Source organism: Narcine bancroftii, chromosome 3 (genome assembly GCF_036971445.1).
Source record: "Narcine bancroftii isolate sNarBan1 chromosome 3, sNarBan1.hap1, whole genome shotgun sequence".
Lineage (NCBI taxonomy): Eukaryota > Metazoa > Chordata > Chondrichthyes > Torpediniformes > Narcinidae > Narcine > Narcine bancroftii.
The window spans coordinates 90,704,012-90,728,814 of record NC_091471.1 but is presented as its reverse complement, the minus strand read 5'-3'; the positions used below and the strand labels follow the sequence as shown (position 1 = coordinate 90,728,814).

At 38.5% G+C, this 24,803-nt stretch overlaps 1 protein-coding gene across 9 annotated transcripts in view; it reads left to right on the top strand.

Moving 5' to 3' along the window:
* fat1a (FAT atypical cadherin 1a) overlaps positions 1-24,803 on the top strand; it is a 256,473-nt gene that overhangs the window by 65,587 nt on the left and 166,083 nt on the right. Inside the window, exon 4 of one of the 9 annotated variants that reach the window (XM_069924530.1) lies at positions 4,210-4,465. The exons of the other annotated variants lie outside the window; for them this stretch is intronic. Within the exon in view, the coding sequence (XP_069780631.1) occupies positions 4,210-4,277 (68 nt within the window). The 3' untranslated portion in view covers positions 4,278-4,465. Of the gene's footprint in view, positions 1-4,209; positions 4,466-24,803 lie in introns of those variants that run through there. 9 annotated transcript variants of the gene reach the window in all.

The window sequence follows — 24,803 nt, the reverse complement described above, 5'->3', positions numbered from 1 at the left end:
ATTCCTGTTTTTTTTTAAATCTTGCTTTTGATGGATAATTTGAAGCTCTCAGCCATGTGGATTTGACTGGCATGATCATATTGAGGAACCAGAACCTACTATTTGAAAATCTGCGTATCGAACAAGATGTGAAGAGTCTCCAAAACCTTGTTGGAGTTCCTTTCACTGTTAAAAAAAAATCAAATCCAGTCTGTTCATGGTGGTTTCTTTAATGCATCTGTGAATTTATGAATGCTTTTTTTTTGGGAGGCCATTGTCATGGAAATTAGAGTAAATAAGCAGCAATTGCAGATGGTTGTTTCAAAGTTACTCTAAACACAAGCGTGATAGAATTTCTGATTATGTTTTAAAAGTTCTTGATAGGCCTTGACATTTCCTTGTGTATAATTTTGTCACTATGTGCAGGTGAACTTCTGTGAATTATTATAATACATTATTGAACTATATCAGGTTTGGCATTCTGACGATAACACCCATCACCCAAGCCCTTAACCAATAAGAATCACTAAACTAAACAAAGGATTAGTATCTTGTTAATACTTAGTGTCCTCATGCCAAGCTCAGTAACCCAACCCCACCCCCCCCCCAACACTTCCTCCAGTATATCGATGTCTACATCAGGACTGCCTCATGCACCTGCGATGAACTTGTCTACCTCGCATCAAACTTTCCATCCTGACATCAAACTCACCTGGTCCATCTCCGATAACACTCTTTCCTCCCTGGATCTCTCTGTCTCCATCTTAGGAGACAAGCTTTCCACTGATGTATACTACAAACCATCCAGCTCCCACAGCTAACTGGACTACATTTCCTCACACCCTGGCCCCCTGCAAGGATTCCAACCCCTTCTCTCTTTTTCTCCATCTCCCCTGAATCTGTTCCCAAGATGAGGTCTTCCAGTCCAAAGTTTCTGAAATGTCTGCCTTTTGCCACAAAAGTGGCTTCCCCTCCACTACTATTAACTCAGCCCTCATCTGCATCTCCTTCATTTCCCGTTAATCTGCCCTGGATCCTTCTGCCCCCAGATGCAACAAACATAGAATCCCCCTGATCCTCACCTTCACCCCACCAACCTCCACATCCAACACATCATCCACTGGAATTTACAGCACTTACAACAGGATCCCACCACCAGGTACATTTTTCCTCTCCTCCTCTCTCAGCCTTTCACAGGACTGCTCCCTCCACAGTTCTCTCGTGCACCCATCGCACCTCCGGCACCTTCCCCTGTGCCCGCAGGAGGTGCAACACTTGCACCCACACCTCCTCCCTCACTGCAGTCCGGGGCCCCAAACAAGCCTTTCACATGAAGCAGCATTTCACTTGTACATCCAGAGGACTTGTTTACTGCATCCGGTGCATCCTTTGTGGCATTCTGTACATCGGAGAGACTGATCGTAGACTGGGAGATCGCTTCGCTCAGCATTTCCCCAACGACCTCTCAGAGGACAACCATTTCAATTCCAGGCCACATTCCCATGCTCACATGTTTGTCCATGGCCTTGTGTACTGTTCCACCTTGACCATCTGCAGATTGCCGGAATAATACCTTATTTCCTGTCTGGGAACCCTCCAGCCAGATGGCACGAACATTGATTTCACTGCTTCCCATTAAATCTTCTTGCCTTTTTTTTCCCCTCCCCCCTTTTCCTGTCTTTTCAATTCTTTCACCCACACAGCCCTACCACCTTCCCTTCTCATCATTGCTGCTGTCTCCTCCCTCCTTTCTATACCTATCATCTCCTGCCTTGTCACTCCCACTCCCCCCCACTCTTTTGTTCGGACATTTGTCAACATTTTCTCGTACTTTGATGAAAGGCTCAAGCCCAAAACATCCATTATGTATCTTGTCCTTTGCTGTATAAAGGACACTGTTTGACCTTCTGAACTTCTCCAGCATTTTGTGTTTTAACTGAAAACTTACAATTAACTTAGAACCTCACCTAGCACTGCACACAGCGATACTTTTACCCACACATTATTCTCAATAGATTACCTCTTGTAGTGTTCCAGTTGATGGGATTTTAAACAGGAAAATTATCACCCACTTCATGAATTTTCATTGAAGATTTAAAGTGCCAATAGTCAACAGATGTGGCATCTGATTTCCCAGTTGGTGCTACTAAAGTGTATTGGGAGCAAATGTAAATTTAGTCCTGCAGCAGGGTAATGGGCCCTTTTCAGCCCACGAGCCTGTGCCACCCAATTAACCTACAACCCCTAGTACGTTTTGATTGGTGGGAGGAAACCAGAGCCCTGGGTGGAACCCTCACAAACACTGGGAGAACGTACAAACAATGCAGGATTTGAACCCTGGTCCCGATCACTGGTGCTGTAAGAACATTACACTAACTGCTACATTAATTCCTTTTGAATTCTATGGTTGAAGATTGAAATCTCTGCTAGTCTTCGTAAATAATTTTCATCTTATACTTCAAATACTTGATAGATTGAGGAAAAGAAACTTCTTGAAACAGCAAATAATATTTCAATATATGAGAATTTTGAGCCTTTTTACTGTCAGCTATTCAATAGTGGTGTTAACCTGAAACACATTAACATGAAATTGGATAAAAAAACACTAATGTTATAGAATTTTTTAAACATTTAAAGAAGTGATCAAAAATTACTCCCAATACTTAGTGTTATATAATTTACACACAAGATTGCAAAGAATTTACACATTTGTTCATTCTAAATATTGACCAGACATTTAATTTATCATATTTGACAGCAGCATACAAAACCCACTTTTCTCCCCCATAAATTAGCTGAAAAATATGCCCCCCCTCCGGGTCTAATATACGCAGTTGAAATTGAGCAAGTCACTGGCTATTCGCCCAGCTTCTAGAAGCCCGCAGAGGTACTGCGGCCTTCCAGGAAGCGGGCCCGCAGCTTCATGGGTCACCTTCCCTCGGGTTACCCAAGCTTTCTGGAGCTGCCCCTGCTCATTTTCCCGTGAGAAGGCCGACCACAGTGTCCTCCCCCAGCAGCTCAAGACTCTGCTTTCACTCCCCTGCTGAAAAGGCTGACCAAGGCAGCCACCCTGCCAGCAGCGCAAGAGGTGCAAGTGGAACCAGTTTGTGTATTTACGGGTAAATTGGCAAAAAAATCTTAATATTTCCTGCTGAAATTGGAGGGGGGGGGCGAGGGGTCCTAAAATGACCATGGGTCTTGTATGCCGTCAAATATGGTAATTCAGAATCAGGACTTCTTGTCATGAACAAGTCACAAAATTTGGTGTCTTGTGGCAGCATCACTGTGCAAACATTCATATTATGAACCATCTTACAATAATAATATAAAAAAATTAAAATAGTGTATGAAAAGTAAGGCAGTGTCTTTTGTTCATTGATTAATCAAGAATCTGATTATTATCCATGAAGAAACAGTTTTTAAAAAAATAATCATCAATTAATCATTCCTTATCATTTATCATGTATGTTCTACCTGAGTTTGTCCTTCCAAAATGCAACACTTCACATTTAACTGCCATTAAATTCCATTTGCCATTTTCCATCCCATTTTTTCCAGCTTCCTCCACAAGCTTTGAAAGACTTCCTCCCTGTCCACTGCACCCCCAATCTTTGTGTCATCTGCAAACTTGCTGATCCAATTAACCAAATTATCATCTGAATCATTGATATCAATGATGACAAACATCAATAGACCCAGCACTGATCCTTGAGGCATGCTGTAGTCTCAGGCCTCCTGTCAGAGAAGCATCATCCACTACCACTCTGACTTCTCCCATAAAGCCAAGTTGAATCCAGTTTGCAACCTCATCATGAATATCGAGTGACTAAACCTTCCTGATTAATATCCCTCGTGGGATGTCTATGTAGACTGCCTTCATTGACTTTCCTGGTAATCTATCACACACAAAGTCATGTTGACTATCCCTAATTAGTCTTTGACTATCCAAATTCTTGTATATCCAATCTCTTTGAATGCTTTCCAATAACACTGAACAACAAATATTTTGAAAGGTTTACTTCCTGAAAAAAAAACTTAGGGATTATGACAGACAACTTCAAGCTGAGCACAAAGATCATTTCAAATTTGCTGCATCACGGAGGAAGTTGGAGAAACTTTAAATTAACTTTTATTGAATTTAGCATGTTTAATTGGATAATAATACTGACACATTGCATTAGTTCAACTGACCTAAAAATGTTTCACCTCTGATTTTTGGTTTGCACTCAGCATGTGATGCGTCTATTGTCAGAGTCCAACAACAGTTGGCCAGCATCGATGGATTCCAGTTGCCCTGATACCAGCTTTCCACGGTCGTTTTGTCCTGGTGAAACTTTTTACCATGTTCGTCACTAACTGAACCAAGATCAGCAGGGACGAAGTCCAAGTGTGAATGCAGAAAATGAATTTTCAGAGACATATTGCACTTCATAGTTTGGTCGGCTTGAAGTCGACTCAAAATATGACAGGAAATCACAAAAATAGGGTAAATCTTTTATTAAAAAAACACTGTACAGGATTGGAAAATTTTCTTTTTAAAATATTTTTATTGAGTTTAACATATAGGCATAAGTACAAAATTGACAATTACATAATAATTCATTTGTATACAAGTAAGCACGCATTAAAAAAAAACAAGCAAGTAAAAAGTAGATACAACTACATTAATGATTGCTTTATAATACCTAAAATCATTTAATTGAAATGATCTATGCGGCCATGTTAAACCCATTTGTTGAAGTAACATATAAAAAAACTAGGAACATTTTAAGGTGGTTTTTGTGATTAATAGCCCAAAATCCTTAAAATACACCCAAAAGAGTTCAGGAAGCAAAATCTTTGTTGTCCAGTTTAACTTCCATTCTACTGATGTCAGGCTCATTGGTCTATAATTTTCTGGGTTATTTTTAGAGTTTTCTTTTTAAATAAATAGAATAGTATGAGCTACCCTTCAATCCAGGCATTCTCAATCCTCATTTGGCTGTGGCTGCCTTGGTTCTCTGCTCCAAGTTTACAGGCACCCTTCTCTTAAGAAGCGGTCAAGTTTTCATTTCTTCTGTAGCTCTTTCCTACCAACCGCATTAAAAAAATATTTACGTTACGAGGTGAAAAGAAAACAAGTCTTTTACTTCAATGTGCTGCAGCCCCCCCAGGACAGCTGTGACAGCAAAGCCTTTGGAACCGTTGAACCTGTGGGAGAGTGAAAGGTTAATGTTGCAGTAGACAAATCATTAAGGAGGCGAATACAAAATGCAGTTCCATCAAGCACAGTCTGATCCAACGTTTTACTGTTTCACAGATAAGTCGGATTTATCATATTTTCAAAAATATGATAGAAAATAATACAATTGCAGGACTATGAATAAACTAAAGGAGATTTTAGACCATAATTAGCTCGAAGTATACCCTTGTGTTTTAGTAATATGTGTAACAGCTGTTATTTCATACAAGAAAGTATTATGTAGAGTGTTCAAATTTTTGAGTATTAAAGAAGGGCAGTAAAGCCATAATTTTTGGGCATTCTTTTTTATCCTGTGGAAATTTCTATCCAATTCATAGAATTGCTCTGGCATTTTTTGAAATGAATGGAAGTGTATGCAAAATTTCAGTCTTTTCTGGTGCCAGTTCTTTCGGAGAGTTCATAGTGAAGTTCTCATGGTGGGTGGGGAGGGAGGGAGGGAGTGGAGGAATTAGCTTTCACATTCCATCAAGTTACATACAAGCTTTTCTCTCTTAATGTAGTGCACTTGAAGCCCTTGATCTGCATTGTTTTATCACCTGATTAAAAAGCTGTTGGGTGAATATGACTCATGCCTAATTTGCTCTTCATGTGCCAGCTCCAGTGTATGTGAGCCCCAATTTGGAGTATTTTTCTATTTGTCAGTACCAGCTGGTTAATGAAGTAGAGGACTGTACTTGTGAATATCCTGAGCTTCTCCATTTTCTGGAAAATTGGACGTAACTGCATTTGCATATTGCAACAGAATTTGAGATTCTGCTTTTTTCGTTTTTTTTAAGGTTGGAAAGAGGAACTTTTTTAAAATTTTAGTTCAGTTGGCATGTAAGTGCATTGGAATGTAATGGATTTCCCCAGTTATTCATTCTGAAGATGAAGCAATTCCTAAGTTATGTATAGGACAAGTTAGATGGAAAGTAACACTACCTATGCAATTTGGTTCAACCGCAGCTATGAGTATTTTTGCTACTGCACGGTTATGAAACTTTTTCCTTCCCAACACCAACCATTTTTGTGCTATTGTTCACTGACTAGACAGCACCATTTGTGCAGTAGTGCTGGCACCAATCAAGTTGGCAACCTGTGCTCACGAGGAATCTGCATACTGCTGCCAAACTCGTTCACATTGAGGCCTTGTGGTTTTCTGGGGAAAACATTCTCACTTGGACTTGAGACCAGATTTTAGGGCAAAAAGATCATTGCAACAGCATTTAAACCAACCATATTCACCTTTTTAAAGAAAAATATTCCAAGGTTCTTTTGGCTCAGAATAGGGTGACTGAATGAGAGATTATTTGCTTGAAGATGGGAATTTGCTGGGTGAGGATTAGAATAGTCTCTTTCGACAGTAAAGACTTTGAACCGTGGGACCACTATTACACAGAAAGGGACCCTTTGGCCCATCTAGTTCACACCAAGCTATTTCATTTCATCCCATTGACCTGCCTTCCATTTCCATCCCATCCACGCACCTATCCAATCTACTCAAGTTTTGAAAAGAACCCCTCATTCACTACCTCTTCATGCAGCTCGTTCTACATTCACCACCCTCTGAGTAAAGCAGTTCCCTTGACCTGAGATTTCAGTGAAGGATGGACAAAAATAAGTGGAGTGAAGATGCAGCTAAAATTTAAGGATTGGGCATAAGGAGAAGATCAGGTTATCCAACTACAGTTTCATGGACACCAATTTGTCATGGAATCTGGGATTCTCAGAGATGCCTTGGAAGACCTCGGAAAAACGCAGTTTTATAAACTTCAAACAAATCCTTCCATCATCTTGGAGAGTGTGGTTGAAATGTTATACTACTTCAAGCCAGTTTTGAATAGTGCCTTACCATAGAACACTGCAGCACAGAAAACAAGCCATAATGGTGTGCACTGGCCATTATCTCACTAGTCCCACTGACTTGCTTCCATTATTCCATATCCCTCCAGACCTCTCCCATCCATGAATCTATCCATTTTATTCTTAAAACACAAGATCAAGCCCGCATTTACCACATCAGACGACAGTTCATTCCATACTCCCACCATTCTGAGTAAAGAACTTCCCCTAAACCTTCCCCTTTCAGCTTAAAACTATGAGCTCTCATATTCATCTCCCCCAATCTAAGTGGAAAAAGCCTACTCTCATCTGCTTTGTCTGTACCTCTCATAATCTTGTAAACCTCTATCAAATCCCCCCTCATTCTTTTACGCTCCAAGAAATAAAGTCCTAACCTGTTTAATCATTCCCTGTAACTCAACTCCTTAAGGCCCGGCAACATCCTAGTAAAACGTTGCTGCACTCTTTCAATCTTATTATTGTCTTTCCTGTAGTTAAGCACCCAAACTGCACACAATATTCCAAATGTGGCCTCACTATTGTCTTAAACAACTTTACATGACATCCCAATTTCCTATATTCAATACTTTGATTTTTAATGGCTATGATGCCAAAAGCTTTCTTTACAACCTTGTCCACATGCGTCGCCACCTTCAGGGAACAATGAATCTGTATTCCCAGATCTCTCTGCTCCTCCGCACTCCTCAGTGCCCTACCATTTACTGTGTACGTCATACCTTGGTTTGTCCTTCCAAATTGCATCACCTCACACTTGTCTGCATTAAACTCCATCTTCCTTTTTTTTGGCCCATTTTCCCAGTTGGTCCAGATTCCTCTGCAAGCTTTGAAAATCTTTCTTGGTGCCCCTATTGCCTCCTATCTTTGTGTCATCAGCAAACGTGCTGATCCTATTCACCACATTATCATCCAGATCACTGATAGAGACAACAAACAACAATGGTCCCAACACAGATCCCTGAGGCACACCTCTAGTCACAGCAACCATTCACTACCGCTCTGGTTTCTCCCACTCAGCCAATTTTGAAACCAGTTTACAACCTCTCTATGGATACCTAGTGTCAAAACCTGAACTAACCTCTTACATGGGACCTTGTCAAAAGCTACTAAAGTCCATGTGAACAACATCCACAGCATTTCCTTCATCTACCTTCTTGGTAACCTCCTCGAAAAACTCAACGTTTCGTTAAACACTATCTACCACAAACAAAAGCCATGCTGACTGTCCTTAATCAGATCAAATACATATATATCCTGTCTCTCAGAACTCCTAATTATTTACCTATTACTGATGTGAGGCTTGCCAGCCTATAATTACCTGGTTTATTTTTGGAGCCTTTTTTAAACAACAGGACAACATGAATTACCCTTCAATCCTCTGACACCTCAGCCAGAGCTCTCCAATTTCTACACTATGTTCCCTCAAAGTCTGAGGGAATATACTGGGTCTGGGTGATTTATCTTCTTTTATTCGCTGAAAGGCAGCAAGCATCTCTTCTTCCTTAATCTCCTTATGTTCCATGACCTTCTGTTTCTTTCCCTTCCTTCCTTATACACTATGCCAGTTTCCTGGGTAAATACAGCAGCAACAAAAAAACTGTTTAAGATCTCCCCCATTTCGTGAGGCTCCACATATAATTGACCATTCTGATCCTCTAGGGGACCAATTTTTTCTCTTGCTATCCTGTAACTCTCAATATAATTGTAGAACCCCTTCAGGTTTACCATCACATTATCTTCCAGAGCAACTTCATGTTGTCTTTTTGCTTTCATGATTTCTTTCTTGAATATTTTCTTGTTTTTCCTGTACCCTTTTTGAACTTTTATTTTTTCTCTCAGAAATATCTGATAATTTCCACTCGCAACACACCTTGGAATAGAGTTTTGGCATCGGTTATGTGACCTGGTCAGTGTTGCTCACTGGAAGTAACTAACCAAACCCTGAATGCTCAAATTGTTGGCCTGGGTGAGAACACTGATGTCAATTTCTTGTCCTTCCAGGGAACTTGGAGGATTTTTCAGAAAGAGCATTGTTTTTTTTTTCAGCTTTGAGTTGCCCACCGTAGTTACGACTAGTCTGAAGCAGATGCAAAGATAGGGATCAGATGATGCTTGTGCCAGATCTGAGGCGTTCATTTTCAAACAGACTTTTTCTTAATGAGCGAAACGATATGCTGGGGCATTGAAGGTGGTGGTGGATTTCCTCATCAATGTCTAGCTTTGTAAAGAGGTGACCAAGGAAAGGGGAATGAAATGGAATCTACCTGCTGCTTCTGGACCACGCTTTGGAGCCTGTTTTGCATGATGTTCTGCTCCCAGATAAAAATTGAAGAGGCTTTGTTGAAAAAGCTGTATTTTGCAAGACTGGGATCCTTGGGATTTTTAGGCTCACCCTCATCCACCTCACGTTTTAGTAAATATCAAGATCCATATCAGAAGTTCTTGTCTGAATGGAACATCAGATACCCTAGAAGGAAATCTTGTGTTGATAACAAAGGCACCTAGATTTTTTTTTAACCAGAGCATGCTTCTTGAGAAAATTTACACAACCAATATTCAATGTAATTATTCCTGTTGTGTATGTATGATCTGTGGATTTAAAGCCACTATTGCTTTGAATGATTCCTCAGAGAACCATGATGAGCTGTAAAATGAATGCAGTTATAGGCTCCAATGGCCAGTCACTTCACATCTGCTCTTCAGTTTACATATTTGCTCTTGTTGTTTCCAACAATGATTTTGAACAGTCTACAGATTGCTGAGCAAATTGCTCAGGAAATCTGTCTAACTCCCCCAACAACTTCCGTGGCTTCCTGTAGTGGAAGGAAATTCAGGCAATAAGGAAACCGAGGTTGAAACCAGCATAATAGTAATGAGTTGATTGGTTAGGTTTCAGGAAAAAAGGTAGCTGCACAGCTGAGGAAATATTTATACTGGTCTTCCTGAATTTATTCAATCTTAGTTAACCCATTCTTTTCTGTTTGTACAGTTCTACGATGAGCTGCAGTTTCAGATCCTATTATTATCCAGCCAAACAGATTTTGGAGCTTTTTTTTCTCTGAATATAGATTTTGCTAGCATTGTCAGTTATCACTACAGAATTTTCAGTCCCAGAAAATGGCCCTGGAGGCATTCTCCTCCATTAAAGTAAATACACAGAAAAATTCTTGAGCTCACTGATGTCCATGTCTGAATGTCTGCTTTCCCACTATGTGCTCCTGGTAAACAAAAGCTCTATGCCAACCATGCAAATTCATGCAGTCGATTGTTATTGCAGCTGTACACCAGAAGTGTAAAATACAGCACGTGATATCAGAATAATAATTTGACGTGAACAGTGAATATAATCTGTAATTAATTGTTGTTTCTTAGCAAAAAGTTAACTACAAAATATGTTCTGAAGTTTCCAGAATTAAATGTCAGTGCAGTATAGAAAATGTAAGCAGAATATTTTGAGTTTAATAACATTTCACATATCTTATAAAAAGGAGCAGAGTAGGACATTAATTGTGTGTGCCATATCCCTCCTTGAACTAAGGCAGGATAATATATGGTCCATTTAAGTCTCTGCAATGAATAGGATCAGATCGTTCTGATAAGAAGATATTTTCTCCTCCTTTTTGGGCAATTTTCCAAAAACATCTCATTGAAGGAGTCTGAAGAAAACAGAATAATGCAGAAACTTGACAGTGGAAATTTGGATTTTGCATTCCAGAGCCTTCAAGTATGTCATTATTTTAATATATGCTAATTGAAAATTCTATTATGATACCCTGAAGTTACAACAATCTGCAAAATCCCTGTCTGAAGGAGCCCATGGAGATCATAAGGATTAAGTCACAATAGTATTTTTAAAGCTGTAATTGTCGACAGTTATAAGAAGATAAGAAATTGGAACAGGAGTCTGCCATCTGGTCCATCGACCCTGCTCTTCCATTCAGTAAGATCGTGGCTGATCTCCCCATGGACTCAACTCCATTTACTTGTCTTTTCACCAAAGCCCTTAATTCCCCTACCATCAAAAATTCAATTGCTTGCGTGTTTAACTTCAATGTCCCCAAAATGTTGCAGAGGAAATTAGCAAAATGAGAAGTTCGTGATGCTGCTGCGTTTGGTGGCAATATACAGTGACAGTGCCGAATATTCTCCACTTTGTCAGCAATCCCATCTCAGCCTGCGGTACGTGGGTGGCAGCAATAATCCAAAGCCATAGCTAGAAACAGGGAGTGAAACTCTAGAAGTGCTCGGAGGGTCAGCCAATGACCAGTCACAAAAAAGATGCTTTCAAATCACACAGTTACACTTAAAAGTAACATCATTTGACTCTCATCTCTTAAACTATTGAAGCTCAAACAAATCTTGAGGGCAAAACAGGGTATGTATGACATGGCCCTGGCAGATCGGCTTGAGGACAACACCTAGAAATTCTACCAATTCCATTAAAGGTGAAATATTAACTTGGGAAAGAAAAGGATTCCTTAAAGATAAACAAGGTCTTTGACGTGGAGGTGAGATACTTAACGAATATTTCTCACCTGTAAGCCAAATTTATTGTCATCTGATTGTACAAGTACAACCTGACAAAGCAGCTCTGGTCCTCGGTTCAAACAGATGCAGATGGAGAACCAGACATACCACATATGCAGGACAATTATTATATCTATAGAAATAAATATTGTTTGGTGCAAATGAGCATCTTGATGGTTAGTGTGAGCCTTCCTTTGGTCGTTCAGTATCCTCACTGCCTGTCAGAAGCTGTTCCTCAGCCAGCTGGCGCTGGCTCTGATCCTCCTGTATTTCTTCCTTGATGGGAGCAGCTGAAAGCTGCTGGGTGCAGGGTACAAGGGGTCCGCAATGATTTTGCGCACCCTTTTCAGACAACGATCCAGTAGATCATGTGGATTGGGGGGAATGGGAGATTCTAGTGATCCTCTCTGACACTTATGGTCTTGAGGATTGAACTCCAATCCATTTCTCTGCAGAAACCGTAACACATTTGATGCAGCTGGTCAGGACACTCTCAATAGAGCTCCTATGACATGATGGTGGCCGGTCGCCTTGCCCCCTTTAGTCTTCTCAGGAAGTGCAGTCCTGACAGGTGAGGAGATGTTGAGGGTCCACGATAGGTCACTTATTCATTGAACTCCAAGGAACGTGGTGCTCTCCACTCTTGCTACTACAGAGTTGTTGATGTGCAGTGGAGAGTAGTTGTTCCTTGTCTTCCTGAAGTCCACAATCATCTCCTTAGTCTTGATCATGTTGAATCTCAGGTTGTTATTCTCGCATAATTTCACGAGATTTTCCACCTCATCTCTGTAGTGTGATTCATCATTGTTGCTGATGTGGCCAGCTACTGATGTGTCATCTGCAAACTTGATGACACCATTGGAACTGGATCTGGTGAGGCAATCATGGATCGGTTCAGTTGAGTGAACAGGAGCAGGCTGAGCACATAGCCCTTCAAAGCACCAGTGCTCAGTGGGACAGTGCTTGATATTCTCCTACTGACCCCGACAGTCTGTGGTCTTTCTATTACGAAACTCAGGAACCAATTACAGAGAGGGGTGTTGAGTCCCAGCGAGAACAACTTCTCCACCAGTCTCTTGGGAATGATTGTATTAAATGCTGAGCTGAAGTCATTGAACAGCAGCCTGGCACATGAGAAGTCATTCTCCATGTGGGGCAGGACAGAGTCAAGTGACAAGGCTATAACTTTGTCTGTGGAATGGTAAAAACATAGAGGCTGAGAAACTACGGGAAGTGATTGGCAAAGACTTGAATAGAGTCCACATTACAGAAATGGAGGTGCATAAAGATAGATAAATTGGGGCATTATGGGAAGCTAGGGAAGAAATTGCAGGAGCCCTGGCAGAAATATTTATTTCATTGTTAAACATTGGTAAAGTACTGGAAGACTGGAGGATGATTAATGGAGTACCTTTATTTTTAAAAAGACTGTAAAGACAAGCCAGGAAACTTGCAAGTTGATGAGTCTAACATCAGTCAAGGGTAAATGACTGCAGGGGATTCTGAGGGACAGGATCTATTGCATTTTGAAAGACAAGGACTGATTGGGGATAGTCAGCATGGCTGTGTGTGGAAATTTGTGTCTCATAAACTTGATTTTCTTTTTTTTATTGAAGAGATTGCCAAGAAGATTGAGGACAGGGCAGTAGATGTTGTCTTCATGGACTTTGACTAGGTTTAACACGGTATCTTGGTTTGGAAGGTTAAATTGCACGGGATCCAGGGAGAGTTGGCCATTGGATGCTTTGAATACAGGAGCACGAACATCCTGTTACAACTGTACAGTAGATTGGTGAGGCTGCATTTGAAACATATGTACAGTTCTCATCACCCACCTATAAAAAAAATAAGTTATTAAGCTGGAAAGAGTGGAGAAAAGATTCACAAAGAGTGTTACTGAGATGGGTAGGTGGGAATTATAAGCAGAGGCTGGATAGCTTGGAAGCTTTTCTGTTTGGTGTGAAAGAGGTTAAGTGTGTAGATATTTACAAAAATCTTGAGGGATAAAGGTAAATAGTCACAGGCTTTATTCCCCAGTGTTGGGGAATCCAAAGCAAGAGGGCATAGATTTAAGGTACAAGGGGAATGATTCAAAAAGGACCTCAGAGGCACTTGCTTCACAGAGGGTATTTGGTATGTGGAATGAACTGCCAGAGGAGGCAGGGACAGCCGTAACATTTGAAAAGAAAATAGGTTCATGGATAGGAAAAGTTTTGTGTGATGTGGACTGAACTCGGGCCAATTGGACTGGCATGGGCAAGTTGGGCAGAGGGGCCTGTTTCTGTGCTGTAGAAGTCTATGATTTCATGAATGTGGATTTATACATGCTTGCAATTTAAACTTTTAAGGCATTTAAACTTTCAAGCATTGTGAGCATTCAAGGTTTTATGTGCAGGTGGGGGGAGTCACGTGATGGAGTAGTGGCCGGTCAGGGAATTCCAGCCCTCTCCTGAAAAGTTTAAAAAAAAACACACAAAGCACAAAGGTACAAGATTAAAATTTATAATAAAGTAAAAATAAAGGTGAGAAGAAAATGGCAGCGAAGAGAGAAAAGTGGAAATCAACGGGAAGAAAAGAGGAAGAAAGAATGTCGGAAGAAGAAGGTGAAGGCCTTACCTGTCCGAAGAGGCCCGCCGCGGAGAGAGAAGCCCGCTCCTGCAGGTCAGTGGAAGTCCCGGGCTCAGGACTACAAAAATGGCTCACAGAGCCGAGTAAAAGTGCGCAACCGCACATGCGAATGAAAAAAAACACACTGACGGGAGGGGGGAACAGCTGCGGAGTCGATCTCCACAGCTGAGAGAGCACAGCAATAGGTGCAGAACACAGACAATAACGACAACAAGAAAGAAGAGGGTAAAAAGAAAACAAGGAAACAACAGACGGTCAATCCAGAGGAAGAAGAACAGTAAGAAGTGGAAGAAGAAGAGAAAGGCAAGACAATGGATGTATCTTTTTTTAAAGAATATATGGAATCAGTGAAAGAATGGCAATTACAAGAATTTAATGAGATAAAAAGAAGAATTAAGAATGCAGAAGAAAAAATGAATAAAATGAAAATGGCCATGTCAGAGATAGGAAAAAGAGTGGAATATATGGAAGAATGAGAAACAATTGTAGAAATGGAAGTAGAAGACTTAAAAGAGAAATTAGAAGAATCTAATAAAAAAGTTAAAAAGGCACAGGAGCTGTTAGCTCAGAAGATAGATATAATAGAAAACTATAATAGAAGAAATAATATAAAGATAGTGGGCCTTAAGGAAGATGAAGAAGGCAAGAATATGAGAGAATTTATAAAAGATTGGATCCCCAGGGTCCTAGGAAGACCAGAATTACAGGAAGAAATGGAAATAGAGAGGGTACATAGAACTTTAGCCCCGAAACCACAACCGCAGCAAAAACCAAGATCCGTTTTAGTAAAATTCTTAAGATATACAACAAGAGAAAATATATTGGAGAAAGCAATGAAGAAAGTAAGAGAGGACAAAAAGCCACTGGAATATAAAGGTCAAAAAAATTTTTTCTATCCAGACATAAGTTTTGAACTCCTGAAGAAGAGGAAGGAGTTCAATACAGCAAAAACGATCTTATGGAAAAAAGGATATAAATTTATGTTAAAGTACCCAGCGGTACTTAAAATTGTTATTCCAGGGCAACAAAACAGACTATTCTCGGATCCAGAGGAAGCAAGGAAATTTGCAGAACAACTACAAAACAAGCAGAGAGATGAAGACATGTAATGAGAGTAAAAATGACCACGAACTATATGTATGTGTGTAAAGGGGTATATGTGTGTGTATATATATATATAGTGTATACATGAATGTATCCGTATTTAGAGGAAAATATATAGAGTATAGACAAGAATTAATAAGGGAGGGAAAGGGAATAGAGGGAATAAGGAGGGAATTAAAAGAGTGACCTTTGTTACATATGAAAATTGAAATCTTTTCTGGGGGGGGCTTGGGTGGGGAGGAGTTACGGTCACTACAAAATCAGTTGACGTTTGCGAGTGAATTCGCAAATCCAAATGGAGAGGGGAGATGTGGTTGCCCGACAAGGGATAAAGGGCAACTCAGGAGGGGGAGGGGAGAATGGGGTTAAAGAAGTTTTAAATAGGAGAATAAGGAAGATGTTTGATGTTTTAGAAATGTTGTCTTATAAAGTGTTCAAAACAAGAAAGCAGAAATGGATAAGAAGGAAAGGTGATGATGGAGAAACGGAAAGGGATGATAAACAAAGTATGAAATGGCTACGCTGAATTATATGACTTTAAATATTAACGGAATACATAACCAAATTAAAAGGAAGAAACTACTAAATTTACTGAAAAAAGAAAAAATTGATATAGCATTTGTGCAAGAAACACATTTAACTGAATTGGAGCACAAGAAATCAAAGAGAGATTGGGTAGGACACATAACAGCAGCGTCGTATAATTCAAAAGCAAGAGGAGAAGCTATATTAATTAGTAAAAATGTGCCAATTGAAATAGAAGAGGAAATAATAGATCCAGCAGGGATGATAAAATGTCAGATATATTCGGACTTTTGGAATCTACTCAATGTATATTCACCTAACGAAGAAGATCAAAAGTTTATGCAAGATATTTTTTTGAAGATAGCAGATACGCAAGGGAACATATTAATAGGAGGGGATTTCAACCTGCATTTGGATTCAAATATGGACAAAACTGGGAAAAAAATGAACAGAAAGAACAAAGTAACCAAATTTATAATTAAATCAATGGAAGAAATGCAACTTTTGGATATATGGAGGAAACAACACCCAAATGAAAAGGAATATTCATATTACTCGGCTAGACATAAAACATACTCAAGAATAGACCTATTTTTGTTATCAGCTCGTATGCAAGATAGAGTAAGAAAAACAGAATATAAAGCTAGAATATTATCGGACCGTTCACCCTTAATATTGACAATAAAGTTAGAGGACATCCCTCCAAGAATGTATAGATGGAGATTAAACTCCATGCTACTTAAAAGGCAGGATTTTAGAGAATTCATTGAAAGACAAATTAAAATGTATTTTGAAATAAATACGGAATCAGTGAAAGATAAGTTTATACTATGGGATGCAATGAAAGCGTTCATTAGAGGGCAAATAAAAAGTTATGTAACCAAGATGAAGAAGGACTATAATCAGGAAACAGAGCAGTTGGAAACGGAAATAGTAAATATAGAAAAAGAATTAGCAATGAAGGAGGATACAACTAAAAGAAGAGAATTGGCAGATAAAAAAATAAAATATGAAACACTACAAACATATAAGGTGGAGAAGAATATAATGAAGACAAAACAGAAATATTATGAACTAGGGGAAAAAATGCACAAAATTCTAGCATGGCAGCTTAAGACAGAACAAGCTAAGAAAATGGTATTGGCATCAAGGAAAAAAGACAAACAAATCACATATAATCCAAAGGAGATCAAGGAAAACTTTAGAGAATTCTATGAACAATTATACCAAACTGAAAACGAAGGGAAAGAAGGGAAAATAGATGAATTTTTAACTAAAATTGAACTACCAAAATTACCAATAGAGGAACAAAATAAATTAACAGAACCATTTGAAAGAGTAGAAATACAAGAGATAATAAAAAAATTACCAAATAATAAAACACCAGGAGAGGATGGATTCCCAATAGAATTCTATAAAACATTTAAAGATTTATTAATTCCTCCCCTCCTGGAAGTAATCAACCAGACTGATAAAACACAAAGCTTACCAGATTCATGTAAAACAGCAATAATTACAGTAATACTAAAGCAAGGGAAAGATCCACTCGCACCAGCGTCATATAGACCAATATCATTACTTAACACAGATTATAAGATAATAGCTAAACTATTAGCAAACAGATTAGCAGAGTATGTACCGAAAATGGTAAATCTAGACCAAACTGGATTTATTAAAAAAAGACGCACAACAGACAATATCTGTAAATTTATTAACTTAATTCATGCAGTAGAAGGGAGTAAAGCGCCAACAGTAGCAGTTGCTTTAGACGCAGAGAAGGCCTTTGACAGAGTAGAATGGAATTATTTATTCAAAGTATTATAAAAATTCAGTTTACCAGAGAAGTATATTAATTGGATTAAAGCATTATATAAGGGGCCATTGACGAAAGTGACAGTAAATGGCTATATATCAAAGGAATTTAACTTAAGCAGGTAAACACGGCAGGAATGCCCACTATCGCCCTTATTGTTCACGTTAGCTATAGAACCACTAGCAGAATTGATAAGAACAGAAAATAATATAAAAGGGATAAAAATAAAAGACAAGGAATATAAAATCAGTTTATTTGCGGATGATGTTATAGTATACTTAACAGAACCAGAACTATCAATAAAAGTATTATATAAGAAATTGAAGGAATATGGAGAAGTGTCGGGTTACAAGATTAACGTAAATAAAAGTGAAGCAATGCCAATGAATAATGCGGATTTCTCAAAATTTAAGAAGGAATCACCATTCAGATGGCAAATGCAAGCAATAAGATACCTAGGTATACAAATAAATAAAAATCTCAGCCATCTATATAAACTCAATTATTATCCACTAATGAAAAAATTACAGGACGATTTAGAGCATTGGAAAGATTTACCATTAACACTAATAGGAAGGATAAACTGTATTAAAATGAACATTTTCCCAAGGATATTATACCTATTTCAGGCATTGCCAATACACTTGACAGAGAAATTCTTCAAGGAGTTAAAGAAAATAATAAGGAAATTTTTATGGAAAGGGGGGAAACCGAGGATAGCACTAGATAAATTAACAGAATGGTATAAACAAGGAGGCTTACAACTGCCAAACTTTAAAAATTATTATAGAGCCACACAATTAAGATACCTATCAGATTTTTATCAAACAAGGGAAAAGCCAGATTGGACTAGATTAGAATTAGATAAAATAGGGGAAAAGATACCTGAACACATATTATATAAATGGGATGAAAAATTGGTACAACATAGAAGTTCTCCAGTATTACATCATCTACTCAATATTTGGTAAAAGATTCATGTAGAAAGGAATAAAACAAATTATCAATTACCAAAACTAATATTGACGCAAAATAAGTTACTCCCTTTTACAATTTTCCTTTAGAGAATGGGAGAAAAAAGGGATCAAAAGAATAGAAAATTGTTTTTCAGGAAATAGATTATTATCCTTTGAACAAATGAAAGATAAATACAATATAACTCAAGATACAGTGCTGGCATATTACCAATTGAGATCCTACTTGAAGGACAAATTAGGAAGCAGTCTGAGGTTACCAGAGGGAAGTAACTTTGAATATGAGATTACAGATACAATGATAATCAAAAGATTTATAAGAAATATGTATATTAAACTGCAAAAAAAGGAGAACGAGGAAACAAATGGTAAAACTAAACACAAATGGGAACAAGATTTAAATATAAAGATTAAAAAGGAAACATGGGAGAAGTTATGTTCTGGAACGATGAGAAATACAATAAATACGAGGTTACGTATGATACAATATAACTGGATACACAGGCTATACATTACACCTCAAAAGTTACATAAATGGGACCCAACAGTATCTGATAGATGTTTTCGATGTAAAAAAGAAATGGGAACAACAATTCATGCAATCTGGACATGTGAGAAAGTAGAAAAATAATTGGGAAGATCTAAACCAAATATTAAATAAAATTACAGAAAGCAATATACCAAAAAATCCAGAGATCTTCCTCCTAAGTAACATAAAAAACAAAGAATTTGGAATTGATTTGGATGGTGCACAAAAAAGATTTGTTAAGATAGCTCTAGCCGTAGCAAAAAAATGTATTATGTCAACCTGGAAATTGGAAGATAATTTGAAAATACAACAATGGTATATAGAAATGAATAAATGTATTCCATTAGAAAAAAATAACATATAGTTTAAGAAATAATATTGAAATATTTGAACAAATATGGGAGCCTTACATGAAACGCAGTAGAGAAAACCTACCGGGAACATTCACTACCTAAATTAACGAAAGGAGAAGTTAATGAAAAGAATTGACTCAGTGGAATTTCTTGTTTATTTTTATTGAATGACAATATTGTTTGACTGGTTTAATGTATCCTAGATTTTGTACTTTAAATGGACGGGGGGGGAGGTAGGGAGGGTGAGATGGGAGGAGGGAGGGGGTGGGGGAGAAAATGGCACTGTTTATATTTGAAAAGGAAAAAGTATGCATCATGGTCAATGTGGTTTATGGTGTGAAAAATAAAAAATTTAAAAAAAAAGATTTTATGTGCAGGTTAATTGAGCATTCAGTGGGCAGCAACATTTGCACAGTGTCTGGCTGAAGTAAGGGGTAGTTCTCTGTTTTTTTCATTTTGATCCGCCTTTCCTTCCCTGGATCTAAATGCAGCAATGTTCTTCACACAGAAAACCGATTTGGGGATGGGAACCGAAATGAGAGGGCAGAAGATACTATGTAGCAAGTTTGTGAGGAAAGAAAGGCAGTCAATAGGGCAAAATTACTGGCGTTTAAAATTAAGGATTTTTAAAATCTGGGATACTTTGGAAACAAAATTGGAAAGGGTGATGATACAGCATTGAGGGTCTTGTGTGTGGCTGGTGTGCAAGAAATAATGTTAATAATCTCGTAGTGCAGTTATACATTGGCAGGTATGACACAATGGCCAATACTGAGACATAATGGAAAAAAGACCACACAGTGTAGATACACACTGTATCAGAGGACAGGAAGATAGGCTTAGAGGGTTGGGTGGTTTTGCTGGTTAAAAATGCAGTTAAATCTTTGGAGAGAGGAGGTATTGGATCAGAAGATATAGAAGCTCTGTGGGTAGAATTCAGAAACTGTAAAGCTAAAAAGATGCTAATGGGAGTTGTATACAGAGCTGCAAACCATAGGCAGGATGTTGCGTGTAAACTGCAGAGAGAGGTAAAATGAAGGCATGCAAAAAAGGCAATGGACAAGTTGGGCCCCCAATAGTCATGAGGGTTTCAATATGCAGGTTGTTTGAGAAAACCAAGTTGGTGTTGGATCTCAAGAGAAGGAATTTATCGAATGTTTGAGGAGGATTCTTTGAACAGTTTGTGTCTAGCTATCCATATAAATTATTTTATGTTTCCCTCGGTATTAGCGATGTATGGAGATTCTTAAATCCTGATGGAAAAGATTTCTCCTTTTTATCTGAAGTTCACCATACTGACCAATATTGACCAACAGTTAATTCCCACTATTGATTTTTGGACTTATGAAAGTATATTAATTTCTGACCACTCCTGAGATTTTTGACCACTCTCCTTTGACTTCGTCTTTAACATTCCAGATTTACCTCGAACTACCAGACAGTGGCGGTTTAATTCTCTTACTCTCAGACCCTGAGTTTTTGAAATGTATGAAAGATCAAATCACCTTTTTTTAGTGAAAATTCCTCTCTGCCCCTGGGATGCTTTTAAAGTCTTTAATAGAGGTCAAATAATTTCATATATGGCTAATATTAAAAAGAAGGCAAATTTTCAGAGGGATTAATGTGGCTACTCGATTGAAGATTCTTTGGCTTGGCTTCGCGGACGAAGATTAATGGACAGGTAAATGTCCACGTCAGCTGCAGGCTCGTTGTGGCTGACAAGTCCGATGCGGGACAGGCAGACACGGTTGCAGCGGTTGCAGGGGAAAATTGGTGGGTTGGGGTTGGGTGTTGGGTTTTTCCTCCTTTGCCTTTTGTCGGTGAGGTGGGCTCTGCGGTCTTCTTCAAAGGAGGTTGCTGCCCGCCGAACTGTGAGGCGCCAAGATGCACGGTTGGAGGCGAGATCGGCCCACTGGCGGTGGTCAATGTGGCAGGCACCAAGAGATTTCTTTAGGCAGTCCTTGTACCTCTTCTTTGGTGCACCTCTGTCACGGTGGCCAGTGGAGAGTTCACCATAGAACACGATCTTGGGAAGGCGATGGTCCTCCATTCTGGAGACGTGACCCGCCCAGCGCAGCTGGATCTTCAGCAGCGTGGACTCGATGCTGTTGACCTCTGCCATCTCGAGTACTTCGACGTTAGGGATGAGAGCGCTCCAATGGATGTTGAGGATGGAGCGGAGACAACGCTGGTGGAAGCGTTCTAGGAGCCGTAGGTGATGCCGGTAGAGGACCCATGATTCGGAGCCGAACAGGTGTGTGGGTATGACAACGGCTCTGTATACGCTTATCTTGGTGAGGTTTTTCAGTTGGTTGTTTTTCCAGACTCTTTTGTGTAGTCTTCCAAAGGCGCTATTTGCCTTGGCGAAATATGCCCTAACCCCGAAACCCGAGCTTTTTAGAAGGGTTGAATTTAAAACTAAATATGATTTCCTTCTTACATATCCTATGCAAAACCAACTCCTAAAGATTAAATCTAAATATTACTTGCACAGGAACAAACCTGGTAAACCTTTAGCTAGCCAAATTAAAAACTAGATATCTAAACAGCTTATTGCTGAGATTTGTAGAGCTGATGGTCAAGTGTAATAGAAGATGCCTTTTTTCAGTTTTATTCTAAACTATATAGTTCTGATTTTATTCAAGGTCGAACTTCAATATGGAACTTTTTAGATAAATTTACAATCCCTTCAGCTGTTAACTCAGTAAGAGTCCTGGTCCAGACGGATTCCCAGCAGAGTTTTATAAATAGTTTTCTCACTTACTGATATCTTATTTGGACTCGGGTTTTATTCAATCTTCAATTAGTGGAAAGTTGCTGCAAACCTTTTGTGATGCTTCTATCTCTCTTATTCTCAAAAAGAATAAATCCTTTAGACTGTTCCTCTTACAGACCAATTTCCCTTCTAAATTTTGATATTAAGATTCTGTCTAAGATGTCAGCTTCGAGGTTGGAGAATTTTATGCCTCTTATTATTTCTCAAGATCAAACTGGATTACTCACAATTTAATATTTGATGTCTTTTAGGTGTTCTTTACTCCACTACAGTTTTGTTTTCTGAATATATTATTTCTTTAGATGCTGAGTGGAATAGAAATATCTATTTTGTGTATTAGAGAAATTTAACCTAGGTTCTTGATTCATCATTTGGATTAAGTTGATAAATTTATCTTCTGCAACTAAAATTTTTTTTCAATTCAGTTAAATCTAAACCCTTTTAACTGTATCTTGGAACCAGAGAGGGTTGTTCCCTAAGTTCATTCTTACTTAATTTGGCTTTGGAGCCACTAGCCATCACTTTTTGGCAATCAGCTGAGATCTCTGGAATCTCTTGAGCTAGAAATATTCATAAGGGGTCTCTTTATGTTGATCATTTTCTGCTATTTATATCCAATCCTGACACTGATTCCACAATTTTTATTACTTCTCAGCCAATTTGGTCAATTTTCAGGCTACAGATTTATCCTGCAGAAGAGTGAAATATTCGTTTTGAGTTCTTCCCTCTCCTATCCCTTTTGAAATTGTTAAAAATCAATGTAATTATCTCGGCAATACTATTACTAAAAAGTTTAATAACTTGTTTAAGGGAAACTTTCTTACCAAACTGAATCATGTTAAGAAGTCCCAATCTCAATCATCCCCTTTTAATTTCTAGAAGGGCCATTTTGCTGAAATGGAAAGATGCTGTCATACTCAGATGAGATAGCATGTCTTTCTCTAGAAAAAAAATTAGATATTCTACTACTGGAATGAATTTTAATTTTCTCAACTTCAGAGTTCTTTTAATTATTTTCAAAATTTGTAGATTAATTATTTTTCATCTTTTTTTTTAACCCCATTGTTATTATTAAGTAATGGACTCATTAACTTGACCAGCAGTCCCAACAGGGTGAGGGTAGATTTTTAGATAAGAAATATTTTTTCTCTCTCCTATTTTAATTGCATGGGTTCATATGTTCCTTGTGATATTTGTAATTTGATATTAATTTACTTTATCATTATTAACATATGTAATCTGTGTATGTTAAAACCAATAAAAAGATTGAAAAATAAGAACTTTTTGAGGTGCTCAGAAAAAGGCAATTCTGGATCGGTTATTGTGTAATGAACCTGAGTTGATAAGGGAGCTGAAGGTAAAGGGACCTTGAGGAGGCAGTGATCATAAAATGATAGAATTTGTCATGCAGTTTGACAGGGAGAATCAAAAATCAGATATGTCAGTACAGGTAGTCCCTGAGTTGCAACCGCAATTGGGAACGAAAGATCGGCCATATCTCAGAATGGACACAAGTTGGAATTTTGTCCATGTGTGTAGAGTACCTAAGTCTTAGAGCAAACATTTTAATCAAATCTTTTTTTCATTGTAGATTTTTATTGTATTTGACAAATTATAACAGGGATACAGGGCATTTAACCCTAACCTTAATGTGTATACATTGTTGGAAAATCTATGGTTATGCATAGAAGGAATAAAAGGGCAAATTATTATTTGGGTGGGGAGAAAATTCAAAATTCGGAGATTTAAAGGAAATTAGGAGTCCTTGGCCAGTGTACCCTAAAGGTTAATGTCCAGGCTAAGTCGGTCACAAATAAAGCAAATGCAATGTTGCCATTCAAATCTAGAGGAATAGGATGCAAGAATGGGGATGTAATGTTGAGATTACAAGGCACTGGGGTATGGGGCGCAGTTTTGGGCTTATTGTTTAAGAAAGGATATGCTGGCATTGGAGTGGGTTCAGAGAAGATTTACAAAAATGATTCCTGGAAAAAATGGATTAGAATACGAGGAACAATTGTCAACTCTTGGACAACTCCTTGGAGTTCAGAAGAATGAGGGGGGGGAATTTCATAGAAGCTTTTGGAATGTTGAAAAGCCTGGATAGAGTAGATGTGACAAAGTTATTTCCCTTGGTAGAGTGGTGAACCACAGCTGGTTGTAGTAGCAAGCCGTGAGTGTATTTAATGCAGAGATTGATAGATATTTGAAGAGTGAGGGTATCAAAGGTTATGGGGGGGAAGCTAAGTGGAAGGAACGATCAGCTCATGATGGAATTGCAGATTGGACTTGATGGACTGAATGGCCTACATTTGCTCCAATGTCTCCAATGTCTTATGGAATAATGTTTTGAGATGCTTTCCAGAGAAGAAAATAAATGGAAAGTAGGTGAAGATGGGTGAGTAAGGGCTGAGTGGATTTTGTTGAAAGGCAGTACGGAAAGTGGAAGAAGAACTGGAGACTTGGAGGGAGTTTCTCCTTCATAGTGATGAGAGGATCAGTTTGTATAATGTT